This window comes from Felis catus, chromosome A3 (assembly GCF_018350175.1).
Source record: "Felis catus isolate Fca126 chromosome A3, F.catus_Fca126_mat1.0, whole genome shotgun sequence".
Taxonomy (NCBI): domain Eukaryota; kingdom Metazoa; phylum Chordata; class Mammalia; order Carnivora; family Felidae; genus Felis; species Felis catus.
This window is the reverse complement of record NC_058370.1, coordinates 30,162,159-30,180,245: the sequence shown is the minus strand read 5'-3', so window position 1 is coordinate 30,180,245 and position 18,087 is coordinate 30,162,159. Positions and strand designations below refer to the sequence as shown.

General features: G+C 40.0%; 1 protein-coding gene across 5 annotated transcripts in view; it reads right to left on the bottom strand.

Moving 5' to 3' along the window:
- The window catches only part of ATRN (attractin), a 162,539-nt gene that overhangs the window by 96,681 nt on the left and 47,771 nt on the right, over positions 1-18,087 (bottom strand). For all 5 annotated transcript variants that reach the window (XM_019826774.3, XM_019826775.3, XM_019826778.3 and 2 more), the window contains exons 5-7: positions 13,175-13,380; positions 11,930-12,098; positions 850-940 (exon numbers count right to left, since the gene is read on the bottom strand). In XM_019826774.3, coding sequence (XP_019682333.2) covers positions 850-940; positions 11,930-12,098; positions 13,175-13,380 — 466 coding nt within the window. The remainder of the gene's footprint in view (positions 1-849; positions 941-11,929; positions 12,099-13,174; positions 13,381-18,087) is intronic.

Here is an 18,087-nt window from a genome sequence, read left to right as displayed (position 1 = left end):
CTTAGCTTAAAAAGTGCTAGTGAAATACACCTTTCAGTGACTTATTAGGAAAAGACCGGAGAAAGGAACAAGATAAAATGAAACAAATCATATTCTGTATCTCCCAACACTTCACCACTGTTCTTGGACTTCCTCATATAAGATCTCTAACGGTATAAAATGTGTTGGGAAGATAAAGTTGAAAAGTTCCCTTATCCTACCATAAACCACAAAAACAAGGAAATGAAAGTGATTATTCAGTTATATTGCAAGGTGGCTATTCTTGGCTAAACTTGCTAATGAACATAAAAGCTAATTTATACAGTATAAATTTTTCACCATTTAGTACTATAATCATAATACCCCAGTATAATTTGAGTCCATTAAAATCTCTGAGGTTAAATTGGTTTCAACTTTAATTTCCACTTACAATTATGGGGAGCCAATTAAATAGCTCCCCATACCCCACGAATAGTAAGTTTTCCCCCAACTAAAAACCAACACTGACGTCAAAATTATAGAGACAGAGAGTAGAATGGTGGTTGCCAGGGGCTGGGGGTGGGGGGTGGGGGTGGGGGTGGGATGGGAAGTTACTATTTAGTAGGCATAGAGTTGCAGTTTTACAAGATGAAAAGAGTTACAGAGATGGATGGTGGTGATAGTTGCACATTAGGCATGTATTTTATACCATTGAACTGTACACTTGAAAATGGTTAAGATGGTAAATTTCATGTTATGTGTATTTTACCACAATAAAAAAGATTAGAGACAAAAACCCAACATTACATAGCTTTTCAATCACATAATACAATAAAAAGTAAGTGTGGAAGACTTGAGTTTCTAGCTTAGTACAGAGTGGAGACATTTTACCTTGTATAATGCTAAAGAATGGCCATATCTAACAACCACATTGTTCACAGAACGGTTCAGGGCAAGCCACTCCCTAGAAGCAAGGTCATACCTACAAAACAAACATCATATTTTCACCCAAATGATAAAACAGAGTATCTTATACTTTTTTATTTGTGATATAATACAGTTTGGAGACGCTAATTAAACGTGCCATGCATACAAGAAGGCACCTCTACAAACAAACAAACCTAACATCTGGGTCCATGGGGGCATATCAGAGCTTGGGAAGCAAGGCTGGGCTGCACAGCCCTAAGACGAGGAAAAAAATCTACTGGAAGTTTCTAATGCTTCCCGAAAACCTCTCTACACGCAGTCTAAATTACTTGCAAGTTGCATTATACTCAAGGGACATTTACTGCCATAACTTCTCTTTCATTTAATCATGTGAAATTGAAGACAGGTACTGAAAAAGGAATGGTAATTAAGTAAAAGAAAACTCCCGACTTTTCCTTTACTTTATCTAATTGATTTTTTTAAAGTTGTATTTTCAAGGAAGCTGGATTATCATTTAACATTTCAATTACACTTATGGATTCATTTAAAGACTTTTAAAATACAAACACTAAGTAAACATCATTCCAGACATTTTTGATGCATATATATAGAAAAATACACTGACAATATATACTTATACAAAGGGGATCATGCTACAGTTGATACTTTAAATAGTGTCAATTTATATATAATTTAATAGAAAAAAGAAGTCAAAAAGAAACCAATGCTATTGTTCTACTTTAAATAAATGTTTATTTTCTATGTTTCCCTGAATAATCCAAGTTTTTTTATTATGAAAAGTTATTATGTAAACAAGAAAAAAGAAGAAAATTTTATCAACAAAGTAGCAAAAAAAGGAAACAAATAAATGTCCACCAACAGAAAAAGGATTATGTCTATATAATAAAAGTATAGAGTGAAAAATAAATACACTCAAACACATTCTCAACATAAATCTCAAAACAATCCTAAGCTAAAAAATCAAACTGCAGAATACTGTTTCTATAATGACTAAAAATAGAAAACTTATTAATTATAATATATGTTCATATCTATCAAAAGTAAAAAGACGTATATGTGAACAAATGATACAACATCAGGATACTGATTATCTCTGAGATGGGGTGGAACATGTGGGGAATCTTTAATTATATTAGGAATGCCTTATTTCCTAACCTAGGTGGTGTATGCATTAGTATTCATTATTCTTTTCTAAACCTTTCCTTTTGTCTTATTTTATACGTGATCTAAAACAAAATGGGGACATTTACTGAATAATATATTAATACCAGTTATTACTTTATGTGTTTTTTAAATATTCCACATTTTTAAAAATACATGAAAAATTATTTAGAGGTTGGATTCACTTTAGTTTTTAAGTTACATACAAAATTAGGTTAATTTTGGACAGAATCCATTAACTTCCTGCTTTGAAAGTTGAAAACCTTAGCACTCACATTTCCTCCCATTTTTTCTCCCAATTTTTGTTATGTAATTTTTACACTGTCTCAGTTTGTAACAGTCACACTCCATTCTGTAACTGTGATACCATAGTTCTTTAGCACTGGATCTGTATTTTAGCTGAAGCAATCTCCTCACCGTCCTCTTACCACAACTTCTCCTTGAGTCTTTAATTCCTAATTTTGCTGCTGAATGGTTTTTTTTCTAGTGGAGCTCGTATGTGCTCCTTTCCCTAAATTCTCTCATGTTTAAGAATACCTGCTTGGGGGACAGCTGGGCGGCTCAGTCAAGGTTGGGTGTCCAACTTTGCTTCAGGTCATGATCACACTGTTCATGGGTTTGAGCCCCATATTGGGCTCTGTGCTGACAGCTCAGAGCCTGAAGCCTGCTTCCGATTCTGTGTCTCATTCTCTCTGCCCCTCCCCTGCTCACACTCTGTCTCTCTCTCAAAAATAAATAAAACATAAAAGAAAAAAAAAAAAGAATACCTGCTTGCTAGCTTTACACCTGAATGACATCTTGGCTGGGTATAATATCTTGGGCCATCCTTTCTTGCCTTTAGAACTTTGCAGATGCTGCTCCCTTGAAAAATACTGCAGTGAATGTTGCTACGGAGAAGCCCAAGGCTAGTCTGATTTTTCCCCCTTTCATGTGGCTTGCTCTCCTGTTTGGAAGCCTCATTCTCACTCTCTGTCCTTCTCCCTCTCTCTCCTCCTTTCTCTATTCTTTTTTAAAGTCACACTATTATATTTTACTTAGGTAGAAATAACTAAAATCCATCCAGGGTAATGTCTTTACAAAATGGACGGCATACCACTATAATACTTTTATGGAGTTCTGGTTGTGAGAGGTCTTTCCTCAGGACTGGCATGGCTTCTAAAAATACTAATATACCTAATGTTCTGTCTGTAAGCTTGAAAGAGGAAAGAAACAGAGAGCGCCCAAACCCCTAGATGATTTAATCTACTTCTCTTTCAAATGACACAGAGGGTGCTCAATCTGTATCTTATGCATTTTGTTCCTCATAGTCAATGAGTCAGCTCAAGAGCCTGTCAGAGACACTAAGGTACTGGCAGGTCCCAATAACCTGGCACAGATGAACAAGCCAAAGTTCTTACATAACAGGCTGTGACTCTTTTCACAACCCAGAAAAGCAAACGCAAGGCAAGAACAATATTGATGCAATAAAACATAAGAAATTCCAAGCACTAAATAAATTCTTCTGGGAGCTCAGTTCAAGATAACAGAATATTGAACAACTAGTTCTAAGACCTGGACACACAGATAAGCAAAGACAAACTTCAGGAATTCAGAAGCAGGTGTCTTTCAGAACTGCAGCCATCTCTCTCACAAACCTCTCCTTGATGGCTGCTATCACAATGACAATCACAGCACAGGCCACAGGCTCCACCACCCACAGGGTCCTGGTATTCCAATCACAGTGTCTGACCATCCGAAGACCATGGCAAAGGCTCTGTGGAGGCTGAACATGAGCCCAGCCAGAGGAGGCACAGAACTACCTGAGAGGCTTTCCATCCAATAATTTGTCCTTTATCCTAAAAGTTCAATAACTTGATCAAATCAGGTCTTGCTGAACAGCTATACAATTTTCCTGAAACCTCTTGTTCTATTTCAATCCGTTTGTCCTATTTGTTAGGTTCTTTTCTTCAGCGACAGCAATTATCTTTATATTGGATCTCCCGTCTTCCATGTGTCTTTGCTTTTCTAATTATTGCAACCTGTATTCGCTGGAATATCTACAAAGCTGTCAGTAATTCAATTTTCTTTCTAGTTTTTGCTGTATATAATTTATTTACATTTCCTTAAATGTGTAATCTCCCATTTCATCTCATTGTTGTTATTTTCCTGTCTCTCAGTTTGTTTTTCTGAATTCAAATCCTCATTAAGTTGACGTGCAGCATGCAGCAGCTGGAAGGAATCTCCTTATTTTTCCTCTATGATAGTTGACAGCATTTACAAGCTGTTTTCTTCCTCTTTATTTTTCCATCATAGAATATGATGTGTTAGCTACAACATCATTTCTTTCATCTTGCTGGTGATTAGACATTGCCCTCCAGACATTTATAAAGTGTGGGTGATTTCTTAATTCTTTTTCTGGAATATCTAAGACAAGTTATCCTTCCATCCTAGCTTTATTGTGAGAGCTGGTATTTCATCTTCTATCCACTTTTCTGAAGTCTGAGGACGTGCTGGGGCTCAGATGGAGGAGTATGCAGTCTATTAGAATAAATTACCCAGACTCTGCTCTCCTCTGAGATTTTAAGTGTCCTACCCCAGTGGTCAATGCATATCCCAAATTAAAAGAAGCCTTGACTTCTGGACAGAGAGAGTCAGCCATTCAATTGATTTTCCCTCTTTTCACCCAATCCTCCTCAGCAACAATTTCTAATTTCTCTGACTCTTGAATTAAGAGGGTGAAACAACAATGATACTCATTCAGTTTGCTTCTTTCAGATTTGGGACTATTTGTGAGAACTCGCAGAATCTCACCCACATGGTTTCTATGGGGTAGAACAGGGGGTCAGTCTTACTGTTTCTGTGAATCTGTTTTAAAGTTTCCTGGGGGCACCTGGGTGGCTCAGTCCATTAAACATCTGGCTCAGGTCATGATTTCACAGTTGCACAAGTTAGAGCCCCACAATGGGCTCTGTGCTGATGGTGCAGAGCCTGCTTGGAATTCTCCCTCTCTTTTACCCCTCCCTTGCTTGTGCTGTCTCTCTCAAAATAAATACACTTTAAAAAAAAAAAAAAAAGGAGTTTACTGGATTAGGTATTTGGTTATCTGCTACTCAATATCCTACTTTAAATTTTTTTTTTTTTAATTTTTAATGTTTACTCATTTTTGAGAGAGAGACAGAGTGTGAGCAGGGAGGGGCAGAGAGAGAAGGAGACACAAATTTGGAAGCAGGCTCCAGGCTCTGAGCTGTCAGCAGAGCCTGATGTGGGGCTCAAACTCACAAACCACAATATCATGACCTGAGCCGATGTCCAACACTTAATCAATTGAACCACCCAGGAGCCCCACGCAAATAATGTTTTTAAACTCTTTTTTGCTTAAGGGAAGAAAATTCAGTGATAAAATTTCAATTGGAAATCTTAACCCTGGAGACAAAGACCAAAATGGGCAACATAATGACATAAAATGGGCATTGCTTTTTAACACAAGTTAGAAGTTTTGGGTTAACAGGGTTGTGGGAAAAATAGACAGTAAGTTCAATTGCTGAAATATGGTTATGTAAGAGTATAAATGATGATTAAGTTTATAATGTAAGTTCCAGAAACACTTCTTCTAAAAGGAGTCACTATATTTACCTTTCATGAGTTAGTAAAATTGTATTTGAAACTATATTAATATTTACATGAAATACATAAAGCTATAAAAATCATGTTCTGATCAAGTACAAGAAGAAAAAATGTTACAATCTAAAAAACAAATGTGGCATATGAGGTACACCAAATAAAAGCAAGAGGTGACATTAATATTTCTAGGAACAGATATTTGTGAAGGAAGCAAAGAATTCATTTACTCTCCCACTCACCTGGTAAATACTTATTTAAGCTCATTCTATGAGCGAAGCCCTGAGCTGAGTGAGCAAACAAGGTCTCTAACCATGGAGAATGTATAATAGAAAAGGCAAAACCTGAGAAGCACAAGGGGTCCACGTAGCATTAAAAATGATGAACGCTGCTCTAAAAGAAATGACAATTCTGAAAAAGAACAGGGAGAGCCTGTCTGAACTGGATGATCATCAGGGAAGATCTCTTGTGGGACAGTTAACTGAGATCTAAAGGGTGAGAAGAAAACAGCCCTGGGGTACAACAGCAAGAAGAATCTGGATTGAGGGAGGGGTGAGCACACAGAGAGTTTTAGACAAACAAAGAAGGCTGGGGAGGTGGGAAAGGAACAAGTTGAGTCTGGGAAGGTAAGCAGTGGTCAGATCAGGTAGGCCCATTATGTCCAATGGGAAAAGCCACTGATAGGTTTTAAGAAGGCAGTAAATTATATGATCTACACTATATTAAAAAAATCATAACGTTGGTATTTAAAAAGTGAATTAAGAGGAATGCATGGAAACAGACATGCTAGGAATCTACTGCTAAAGCTTAGGTGAGAGATAGTGGCAGGCTGGGCACAGAGAGGAAAGAGTGAATACAACATGTATTTAGTGGGCTCCATAGGAGATTAGGATATGAGGAGGTGAAGGAGAGGAAGTATCAAAGTCATTCCCAGATTTTTTGCTTTGAGAGACGATAATGCCAAATACAGGGGTAAAAATCACATCAATGGTAGAATACTTGACTCTCATAGTATCTAGTATCATAGCAGAAGAGACAATCACTTTCAGACCTTTAATTTTACCTTACTTCTCAGGGCAGTGGCACTAGAAACAGTGAAAAACAGAGTGGGGATAGATTTTAAAAGTAGAGTTAACAAGGGGCGCCGGGGTGGCTCATTCGGTTGAGCGTCCAACTTCAGCTTGAGTCATGGTCTCGCAGTTCATGAGTTGGAGCCCCGCGTCGGGCTCTGTGCTAACAAACAGCTCAGAGCCTGGAGCCTGCTTCAGAATCTGTATCTTTCTCCCCCTCCCCTGCTCATGCTCTGCCTCTGTCTCTCAAAAATAAATAAATGTTAAAAAAATAAAAATAAATAAAAGTAGAGCTAACAATGTCTGCTGACATATGGTAGCAGACAGACACTGGGGCGGTGGTCTTCATGATCTTGTCTTCTTGGTATTCATGCCCATGTATAATACCTTACTTTCCCCTCCAGTGTGGACAGGATCTATGACTTGCTTCTAACCAACAGAACGTGGCAAAGATGGTGACACGTCATTTCCATGACATCCGTCCTAGCAGCAGACTCAGTCTAGAGAGTCTCCTTGTGACCTAACGAGGCAAGCAGCCACACTAGGGAAGTCAAAGTGATAAGAAACTGTGGGCGGCCTCTAGGAGTTGACAGCAGACTCTACTTGACAGTCGGCAAGAAGCTGGGTCTATAACCACAAGGAAGTGGATTCTGCCAACAGCCCTAGTGAGCTTGGAAGTGGACTTTCCCCCCAGCAGAACCTCTAAATGAGAACAAAGGCCAGGTGACACTATGATTGCGGAGCACCCAGTTAAGCCACGCCCAGACTCTTGACCAGCAGAAACTATGAGGTAATAAATGGGTGCTGTTTTAAGCTGCTCAATTTGTAGTCGTTTGTCATGCAGCAATAGATAACTAATATACATACTGACATGGGATGTGAAAAAACAAGAAGTCAAGGAAGGCTTCCAAAATTTAGGGGTTAAGCAAATAGAAGTATGAAGTGGTCATTAACTGAGATAGGGTCATCTGGGGCAAGAGCTGGCCAGGAGGAAAATCAGTTTTGGACACATACAGTTTAAGATGCCTCTGAGATAGCCAAAAGATTGAGACGTCAAATAAAGAGGTGGAGATAAGGGTTCAGATGAAAAGGCTAGGATGCAGACATAAAATTGGGGGTCACCAATATAAAGGCCAAGATATTAGATGAGATCACCAGGAGAGTGAATATATACTCTCATGGAAGAGGGCCAAGAGCTGAGTCCTGGGACACAGCATCATTCAGAAGTCAGTCCGCTGAAGAAGAACCGGCTAAAGAGGCTGCAAAGGAATAAATAGTGGGAACAAATATCAGGAGATTGTGGAGCCCTGGAAGCCAAGGGAAGAAAAGGTTTACAAGAGGAGGGATGGACTAGTTTTATCAAATGTTGGTGAAAGACCAAGTAAGATGAGGACTCAGAACTGAATATTTAAAATTCAACTCCTTGGTCACATTAGTCACATTTCAAGCTCTCAATAACCACAAATGGCTAGTGACAGTGACCCACTGGGCAGTGCTGATGTACAGAAACAAAGGACAGAATAAATGAGCACAGATGTGGGTAATGGCTACATGTGGTGGTGGGAGTTCGTGGAAGTTCTCTTCGGATAACTTTTACCTTTCAAAACAGAAACAGGAAGCAAGGTAATTGGCTGAGAATGAAAACAGGAGACAATGTGGTAGAGATTTGAAAAATGAAGAGAAATATGATGCCTGAGCGGGAGAATGAGAAAGACTGGGGCAAAATCAATGGACTGTGAACCCCTGTGGGAGTCCAGGATTGCTGGAGTTCGCCCAACTTCTTGCATGTACATGCATGTCTTCTGCCAAATTTAGGCAACTATCGGCCATAGTTTCTTCAAATACTTTTTCAGACATTCTCTCTTGCTCTTCTCCTTCTAGGACTCCCTGGTGACAGAAATGCTAAGATTTATTGTTATAGTCCCCAGGTCTCTGAGGCTCTGCTCATTTTTAAAATACTCTATTTTCTCTCTGGATGAGATTGAGGGACTTCTGTTGTTCTACCTTCAGATTCAGACTCTTTCCTCTGTCCTCGCCATTCTGCTGTTGATACTGTCCGCTGAGATTTTTGCTTTGGTTACTGTATTTTTCAGTTCTAAAATTTCCATCTTATTCTTCCTTATATCTTCGATTTCTTTGGTGAGACCCTATTATTCATTTGTTTCAAGTATGTCTATAATTGTACACTGAAGCATTTTTATAATGGCTGCTTTAAAATCCTGTCAGATAATTCTATTATCTATGTCATCCTGCTGTCAGCAACTCAATTGCTTTTTTTTCATTCGAGTTGAGATTTTCCTGGCTCTTTGCACGAGAAATGATTTTCGATTGAATCTGAACATTTTGGGTGTCATGACATGAGCCTCCGGATCTTATTTAAATCTACTGTTATAGCAGGCCTCCTCTGTCACCCGAGTGGGGAAGAGGGAAGGCCAACTCATTACTCCCAGGCTCACCACGCGGTCTCCACTGACATCACATGGGTGAGGGAGGCCTCATTCTTGCCTGGAAGAGAAGAAAGGCCCAGCTCCTCACTAGGCCTTCTCTAATACTGGCAGTGGGGTGGGGGTGGAGGGTTGCAGCACCTCACCACACCCTGGCAGGAACAGAAATCTAGACTCTACACTCAGACTTTGCTGACAGGGATGAGGGTGGGGCCACAGTTCTTTCTGTGGTGTTTGACTGCAGCAGAGTGGTTATTTGCGTCTTACAGTTTTCTGTCTTGCTGTCTTGCTAAGCTGCCCTTTTCCTAGTCGTTAGGCTAGAGAGAATAGGTAGGCTTTTTCTTGAGGCTTTTTCGGCTTGTGTCTATTGGCATTTTCAGATTGCTGCTTTTTCCAACATCAAATCTGGGATATATGAGACAAAAAGAAAACCCATGGAATCTACTGTTACATCATTCCTTGGGTCCCGAGGTCCCTAGCCAGACTGCCTTCTCCCTCCTTTTCACAGTTTTCTCATGTTTGTTTTATATATAATGTCCAGGGTTTTTAACTGTAGTTACCTTCATTCCTTTGTGATTTTTTTTTTTAATTTTTTTTTTCAACGTTTTTATTTTTGGGACAGAGAGAGACAGAGCATGAACAGGGGAGGGGCAGAGAGAGAGGGAGACACAGAATCGGAAGCAGGCTCCAGGCTCTGAGCCATCAGCCCAGAGCCCAACGTGGGGCTCGAACTCACGGACCGCGAGATCGTGACCTGGCTGAAGTCGGACGCTTAACCGGCTGCGCCACCCAGGCGCCCCTCCTTTGTGATTTTTAATAATTTCTTTTTTCATATTCTATTACTAAAGGAGTTTCTATTGTGCTCACTTACTGTGTTCCTCCTAGGCTCGTCTTTAATTCTGAGATACTTTAAAATTCTTTCCTCACTTCTATCAACTCATTTCTGGATTTTTCTACTTCTGATTCTACTGTTCTTTCGTATCTCGCATCATTGTCTTCCTGCATTTTAGCTTGTCTGGGAATTCTAACTTACCATTTTCATCAGTTTGGAGAGTATATTTTTCTAGTACGCTTTCACGTACAAAGGGGGGGTTATCTTACTCCTTGGTCTCTTTATTCTATGTTACTTTAACTTTTATTTTTCTAGGTCATTAATAACTTCATACGTTTTTTTTTTCTGTTGCTCAATTTTAAGCAAAACTAGTTTTTTCCCAAACTTGTACAGGAGGGGCCTGGGTTAGGATTGACTTCCTAATTTCTCAGCTCTCCAGCTCACTCTTCTGTTGCTAACAGTGTGTGTTCAAACACATGGCAGCTTACTTGTTGAACTATCGTGGCTCTGTTCCCCTCCCTGACTGTTATCTGGACACCCTTTTCCTTTTTTTCTATTGTCACTGTCTTGTTCAATTTGAATTCTATTCCCAGTGGTTTCTCCTCAGTGTGGAACTTTCTCCTGCAAAGAAAATCTGCCTAGTTCATTTAGAGAGCTAATAAGGCACAAACTGTTCTAGCCCCTTCAGATCCTACTATAGATCCCTTGTGCTTACCCAGTACTAGAATATGCAAATCTTTCCAGCTCCAGCTGCTGTTCTCAACGTTTATTTATTTTTTTTGGGACAGAGAGAGACAGAGCATGAACGGGGGAGGGGCAGAGAGAGAGGGAGACACAGAATCGGAAACAGGTTCCAGGCTCTGAGCCATCAGCCCAGAGCCTGACGTGGGGCTCGAACTCACGGACCGTGAGATCGTGACCTGGCTGAAGTCGGACGCTTAACCGACTGCGCCACCCAGGCGCCCCTCCAGCTGCTGTTCTCAAAGCAGCTTCTTCCAGCTGGAAGCTGACTGGAGCCTGTCAGTCAGTCCCTTGCTCCCCTTTGCTTATTCCTACACAGATGGCAATACCACACAGGTTCTGGAGCTGTCAATGGGTTAGCCCCACCCATCTGTGTAGATAACTTCTGACCAAGCTTTGTTTTGTTACTCATGTGTTGTTGTTGTTTTTTTTTTCCATTTTGCTATCCTAGTTGCATGTGTGCTTTAATGACTACTTGGGGGATTCAGGAACTATGCCACTGCTGCCATTGGTCCAGAATCCCTTAAAGAACAGATGCTGGTTTTTGACAATCTTCATTAATAAAAAATGCCTAGAAAAAATCTCCAGGGCATAAAATCAGCATGAGTACATGTTCATAAATTTCTCCCCAAAGTCAATCTTCATAACTAACTTCCTAACTCCACTGTGATAATATATATTCTCCTTTCAAGATGAACAGCATGGGACCAGCAGGAGACCTTGAACACAGGGTCAAGTATTAGACAATAGCATAATTTCCTCTAGAAAACTATAAATGCAAACCATGTGACCTACAGATAAGCTAATTAAAATAAGAGGTAAAATAACCCCCAATTTTTGTAGAGCCCCCCCATGTGTACCTAAAACAAAATATGAGAGATGGTATCTAGAAAAGATGAATTACTACTTATGATAAAAACACACTCTTTGTGCCTCCCACCTTCAAAAACTAAGGATATGTAACCAATTTGTCAATAAATTTCATATAAAAAAAGAAAACAAAAAACAAAAAACTAAGGATATGTCAAACAAATTCTGGAACACCACTACCAAAATATTAACAGTGATTTTCTGGGTGATGGAATTACTGATGATTTCTTTTCTTTTTATCTCTACTTTATAAATTTTTGAAATGGAAAACTAGTCAGCTTCTTGCAAAAATGTTTAAAACAACTTACGCTAGAACCATGTTGTAATCTGAGTGGTTGAACATATATCCTCCAACAACCCACATTATATTTCCATTGACCACAGCTTTGTGAGAGGCTCTGGGGAGCTTTAGGTTAGAATATTCCTCTCGAGTCCAAAATGACTGGTTAGCTGGTACAGGAATTGAACATCCAGGACCTAATAAAACAGAATAAATTAGATTCACAAAATGCAGCTTTAAAATTACTGCATTTCAAGTTTTAATCCTATAAATGTAACAAATATCTAAAGTATACTTAGTTTTCCTTTAGCATCTAAATATCAAAGTCCTTTAATTCATGCTTTCAATTCACTCAAAGCTAGTGACCAAGGGTCATCTCCAATAAAATTGAAAATCACACACTTTTCTAATTATGACCTGACCATATCCAGGTTAGGATTTTTTAGTAATGAAATACTTGCTTAAGCAGCTCTCAGAGGAAAGACCGGACAAAGGAATTATTAATTCAAATGAAAAACTTTCAGACTAAAATTTAAAGACTAGTCCCAGGAGTAATAATAGAAACTATCCATTTCCTGGAAAATCAAGAAACTCCACTGTTGGGGGTGTGGCTCCTGCTGCAAGCTGTGCACAGTGGGAGGTACTCAAATACTTCAATTACTTAACCCTTTGATGTCGGCCAAACCGCACAAAGCATTAAACAAGCACATTTCCTTTCAAAATAAAAGTGCTTGGTAGAAAGGGTAATGTATAAAGAAAATTACTAAATCAGTAACAGCTGTTATCATAGATTCCCTGAAAGAATTTGCTACAATTTCTTTAATAATCTCTATCTACAGATAATTCCACTCACTGACTGTTCTAGGATTCTATTATATAATAGACCCCAATTTTTTTTGGAATTTATTGAAAGTATCTGAGAGATACCATTACTATTAGTTTTTGTCCCACCTCCCAGATTGGTTCTCTGCTATGTCTTCTTAAGGTTGAGACCAAGCCCTCAAACTTTCATGAATGAATTGCAAAGAATGTCAAACCCCTCCACAATTCTCAAGAGACCACAACCACACATCTGTGAAATTCAAAGATTTGTAAGAATCTGAATAAAGAGATGCAAAAACTTAAATGCTACATATTAACATATATATATATATATATATTAACATATATTATATATATGGTATATACCCAAGGAATAAAGTCAATGTAGAATGTAAGGAACTAGGAAGATGCGGTAAACTGGAAGAAAAGCAAAGATAAAGGAAGCTCCTACCCTGCCAGTCTGGGAAGCAGGAGCATCCTCTGACATCACTTGAATTGCAAATGCCTCGATCAGGGAAACCACAGTCCTGTATACAATGAGGAATGTCGCATGCTTCACCTTTCCAGTTTTCAGAACATTCACATTGGACAGTGTTGCTGCTATTACTGATCTTACATTCTCCTCGGCCTGAGCAATTGTTCGGACACATGTCAAAACTATAAAAACAGTTGGGGAAAATTAAATCAACACAAAGCAACACTTCAATTAATTTAGCAAAACTTCTGCCTACGCAAGGTTTAAGACTATCTGTCACTGGCTCTCCAGTTCATTCACGAGCATAACGGCAGTACTTACCTTTCAGCCAAAGTGGGGTCACTCAACACTGCATAACTAGGGCATATCAACCCTGTTGGATTCTCGTAAGAAGAGACAAGTTAAAAAACTTACTTAGGGAGAAGAAATTCTTACAAAATGTCCACATTTAACTTCTCAAGGGTGGGAAGACTATGCTGCTCTTGGTGGCCCCATCAGTGACGAGCATTAGGAAATGAGGTTGCAAGTTTGGAGGAAAAGGATGCAACAAACGGCTAACGATACATTATACCATCTTCATGATACATATACTTCTGAGAGTTCAGAGAATATAAGATTATTGACCAGATTGGTGTATTTAAAATTCCTCAGTAAGTTTATCCACTCATGTCAGAGAGAAGAAAAAAGAAGGACCAGTTTCACTCAACAGCTTAACTATAATGTGTCTCATAATAACATGACTTTAAGATAACTGTATTGTCAGCATTCTGAAAAGACATAATTCAGATTTTAAAGGAGGGGACAATAACCAAACTATCAAGATACTTTTAAGAGTACAGATTTCTTGGGGCGCCTGGGTGGCGCAGTCGGTTAAGCGTCCGACTTCGGCCAGGTCACGATCTCGCGGTCCGTGAGTTCGAGCCCCGCGTCAGGCTCTGGGTTGATGGCTCAGAGCCTGGAGCCTGTTTCCGATTCTGTGTCTCCCTCTCTCTCTGCCCCTGCCCCGTTCATGCTCTGTCTCTCTCTGTCCCAAAAATAAATAAACGTTGAAAAAAAAAAAAATTAAAAAAAAAAAAAAGAGTACAGATTTCTTCTAAGGCCTATACAGAAAACTAAAAAGAAATTTTGCAGCAAAGCATGTCAGAAAATTAGGAATCAGCTATTAAAAACAAGCTAATTAGGGGCACCTGGGTGGCTCAGTGCGTTAAGTGCCTGACTCTTGGTTTCGGCTCAGGTCATGATCTCATAGTTGGTGAGTTTGAGCCTTGCGTTGGGCTCTGTGCTGTCAGTGTGGAGCCTGCTTGGGATTCTCTCTCTCTCCCTTTCTCTCTGGCCCTCCCCTGCTTGTACTCTGCCTCTCAAAATAAATAAATAAACTTTAAAAAAAAAAAAAAAGCTAATTAATGTTCCCACCTACAGTGAAATATCAGTTTATGACGTATTTATAAAATTCTATATTTGTATACAGTATTTTAATAATCTATATAATTATAATGAAAGAAATGTGTATGCCTACTTTTGAAGCCCCAGTAAGCTGATTAAGTACACAGAGTATTTGGTTAGAAAAGCTAAATGACATTCTTGTAGGCCTCTACCAAGAGGTGCCTACTGTCTCTCTGTAATAATACAAACACGGAAGTGAAGCTTCAGTTTCATCTTTTTCAAAAAAAAGGCCTTTGGGGTGCTTGGGTGGCTCAGTTGGTTGAGTGTCTAACTCTTGATTTTGGCTCAGGTCAGGATCTCACCGTTCATGGGTTTGGGCCCCTGCATCGGGTTCTGCACTCACAGTGTGGAGCCTGCTTGAGATTCTCTCTCTCTCCCTCTCTCTCTGCCCTCCCCTGCTCACACACACTCCCTCTGGCTCTCTGAATGAATGAATGAATGAATGAATGAATGAATGAATAAATAAATCTTTTTTTAAAAATTCTAAAAGAAAAAGGTCTTTGCAAGGCCAACAGTTTATAAAAAATAAAGTTTAAATTTCAGATTGGACTTGTTATCGTAAAATGGCTACAACAATCACATTTCGTTTTTCTAAAAGGCCTAAAATAAAACTGTAGTAAAAGCACTGCCATGCCAGTGTGAGCACCCCTGTGCCTCACACCAAAAATATGTCAAATTAGAATTTCCTACTGCCACACTTATTAACCACGTACAAGGGAATGGCACTCAACCAAAATCTAATGTTGCTGAAAAATGAAGAGAAGGGAGTAACCCTTAACGCGTTTTGAACTAAAGGAGGGAAAATATAACAGCCTCTCTTACACCTCAACTTCCCCACTCCAGTGCCCTTAGGCAGAGGTTTATCTCATGTGCCAAAAATTAACTGTGAGCACTCTCTAAAGTTACATAAAATCTCAGGGCGCCTGGGTGGCTCAGTCTGTTGAGCGTCCGATTCTTGGTTTTGACTCAGGTCAAGATCTCACAGTTCATGGGTTGGAGCCCTGCATCAGGCTCCACACTGACACCAAGGAGCCTGCTTGGGATTCCCTCTCCCTCTCTCTCTCTGCCCCTCCCCCACTTGTGCTTGCACTCACTTTCTCTCTCTCTCTCTCAGAATAAGTAAATAAACTTTAAAATTAAATAAATAGGAGCGCCTGGGTGGCTCAGTCAGTTAAGTATCTGACTCTTGATCTCAGGTCAGGTCATGATCTCAAGGTTTGTGAGTTCAAGCCCCACATCGGGCTCTGCGCTGATGGCATGGAGCCTGCTTCAGATTCTAGCTCTCTTCTCTCTGCCCCTCACCTGTTTGTGCTCTAAATAAATAAATAAATAAATAAATAAATAAATGAATGAATGTTACATAAAAATCTCAAAACAAACATCATTTTTTAACCTCTGAAAAGTGAAAGTGGCAGGTAATAATACATCAAAACATCTGTTTGTATGTCTAAACTGGAGTAATGAGAAAAATTGGTCTAATTATCTGTGCTTAAAATATGACTCAGAAATAAAATGAAGTGTCAATTTGTGTGAAAATAAAATATAACTGTTTTTTTCTTCTTTTAAAAGAAAATCAGGGAACATCTAAGTAGCTGTGGGTAGCCAGTCTCAAGGGTCCCCCAGCTACGGTCAGACCAAAGCTAGGATTCAGTGCAACTTGAGGATGCCTGTAAAAAGAATAACAATGTTTTATGTATGTGTTTCTAGGCATTCTTCTGGGAATAAAGATCATCGTTTTATTTGGCTTTTCAAAGGGTCTGGAACCCCTAAAATGGTTTAGGACTCCTTTTTAAAGAATAGAGATCTTGGAACCAAGAAGCTATTAAAATTTAGGATAACCTCAACCTTCCTTCACTTAACAAATAAATACTAATTCTGGTCTCCAGGAGAGATCAAGGCTCCCTTAACCAATCAGGGTAAGAATAACATGCGTTTCTTGGTCACAGAGCTAGAACTCTCCAGTGATAGGGCAAAGGGTTTCCAATGTCAAGGGGTGCTTGAATTGTGCCCCCTCCAGGGGTGCTCCCTCCCTGGAGTTTCTCTTCTCCCTCAAGGCTGCTATTATGAGGGGGCTTGCAAGAGCTAAGACTGTGCCTAAGGACCTACAGGGAACCCAGAACAAGGCCTAGTTGAATGGCTAGAGCAATGCTACTCAGAGTGTGGACCATGGGTAGGCAGCAGCAGCATCACCCAGGAACTTATCAGAAATTTGGATTCTCAGGCCCCAGCTCTGTTGAACTACAGTTTCTGGATAGGGTTCAGGAATCTGCGTCTTAACAAGCCCTCCAGGAGATCTCAGTGCCATGTGCAGTTTGAAATGCCCTGGCCTAAGGGGATGCCTGGCTGGCTCAGTCAGAAGAACACCTGACTCTTGATCTGGGGTTGTGAGTTTGATCCCCACGCTGGATGTAGAGATTACTTAAATAAATACTTAAAAAAAACAAAAGCAAAGCAAAGCTCTGGCCTAAACTTCTCCCCTCCCCTTTAGAGCTGAGTGTCCCACTCAGTGCCATGACTTTCTAACCTTCCACTGTGAACTGTGCCCCCACCAGGTCTCTGACCTTACCCTCCTCAGCTAGGGTCACCTAGGGCCCCCTCTGCTTACCCAATCTCCTAGCTGTCAGTTCCCTCCTTGAAACTTTCTTTTCTGAGCTTCTGTGACAAACAGCGCATTGGCATTCCTCTGTCCCTTAGCTGCTTCTACTGCCCCTCTCCTCACTGTGCACTCGGGCCCATAAGCCAGTGAGTCACTGTCCGCGTGCCAGTGACTCCCAGATGACATCCCCAGCTCTGGCAGCTCTTCTGGGCCCTAGATCTGAATATCAATGTCCTGCTTACACATCTCACTTGTACCCAACCAGACTCATTAGTCTTTCCCCTTAACCTAGCCTTTATGCCTGCCTGGGTCACTAAAAATCACCTTGCTAGTACTGTGATACACTGCCCAGGCTGCCAAGTCACCAACCCCGGGCACCTGAAAAGCTAAATCACCATATCAAACAAGGTAGAGCTGGCTCTAAATAGGCCTACGAGAATATGGAGAGCCTGAGAATATGGGCAGAAGTAGAATCCAGCATAACGGTTATACATGGAGCTTACTGCCTCTGCCAGGAGTTGGCAAACTTATTCTGTAAAAACCCAAATAGTATCTTAGGCTGTGTGGGCCACAGAAGCTCTTCAGCACAAACCCTTTGCTAAGGGTGCTGTATGAATTTAACCACTTATGAAAACAAACATTTCTTAAGAGGAAAAAAAGAAAGGCCAAAAGTTAGCCTCTTTCCTATCACAACAAATTCCCAAAGCTGCCTAAGTCTGTTGTCTGCATTTCCTTCGTAACCTCAACGAAGTTCTCATCAATGGGCCAACCCGAGTACGTGAAAATGAGTAATAGTTGTTAAATTGCACTCAGCAAAAAAAACCCAATGCTTTTATCCATTAGCAGAAAA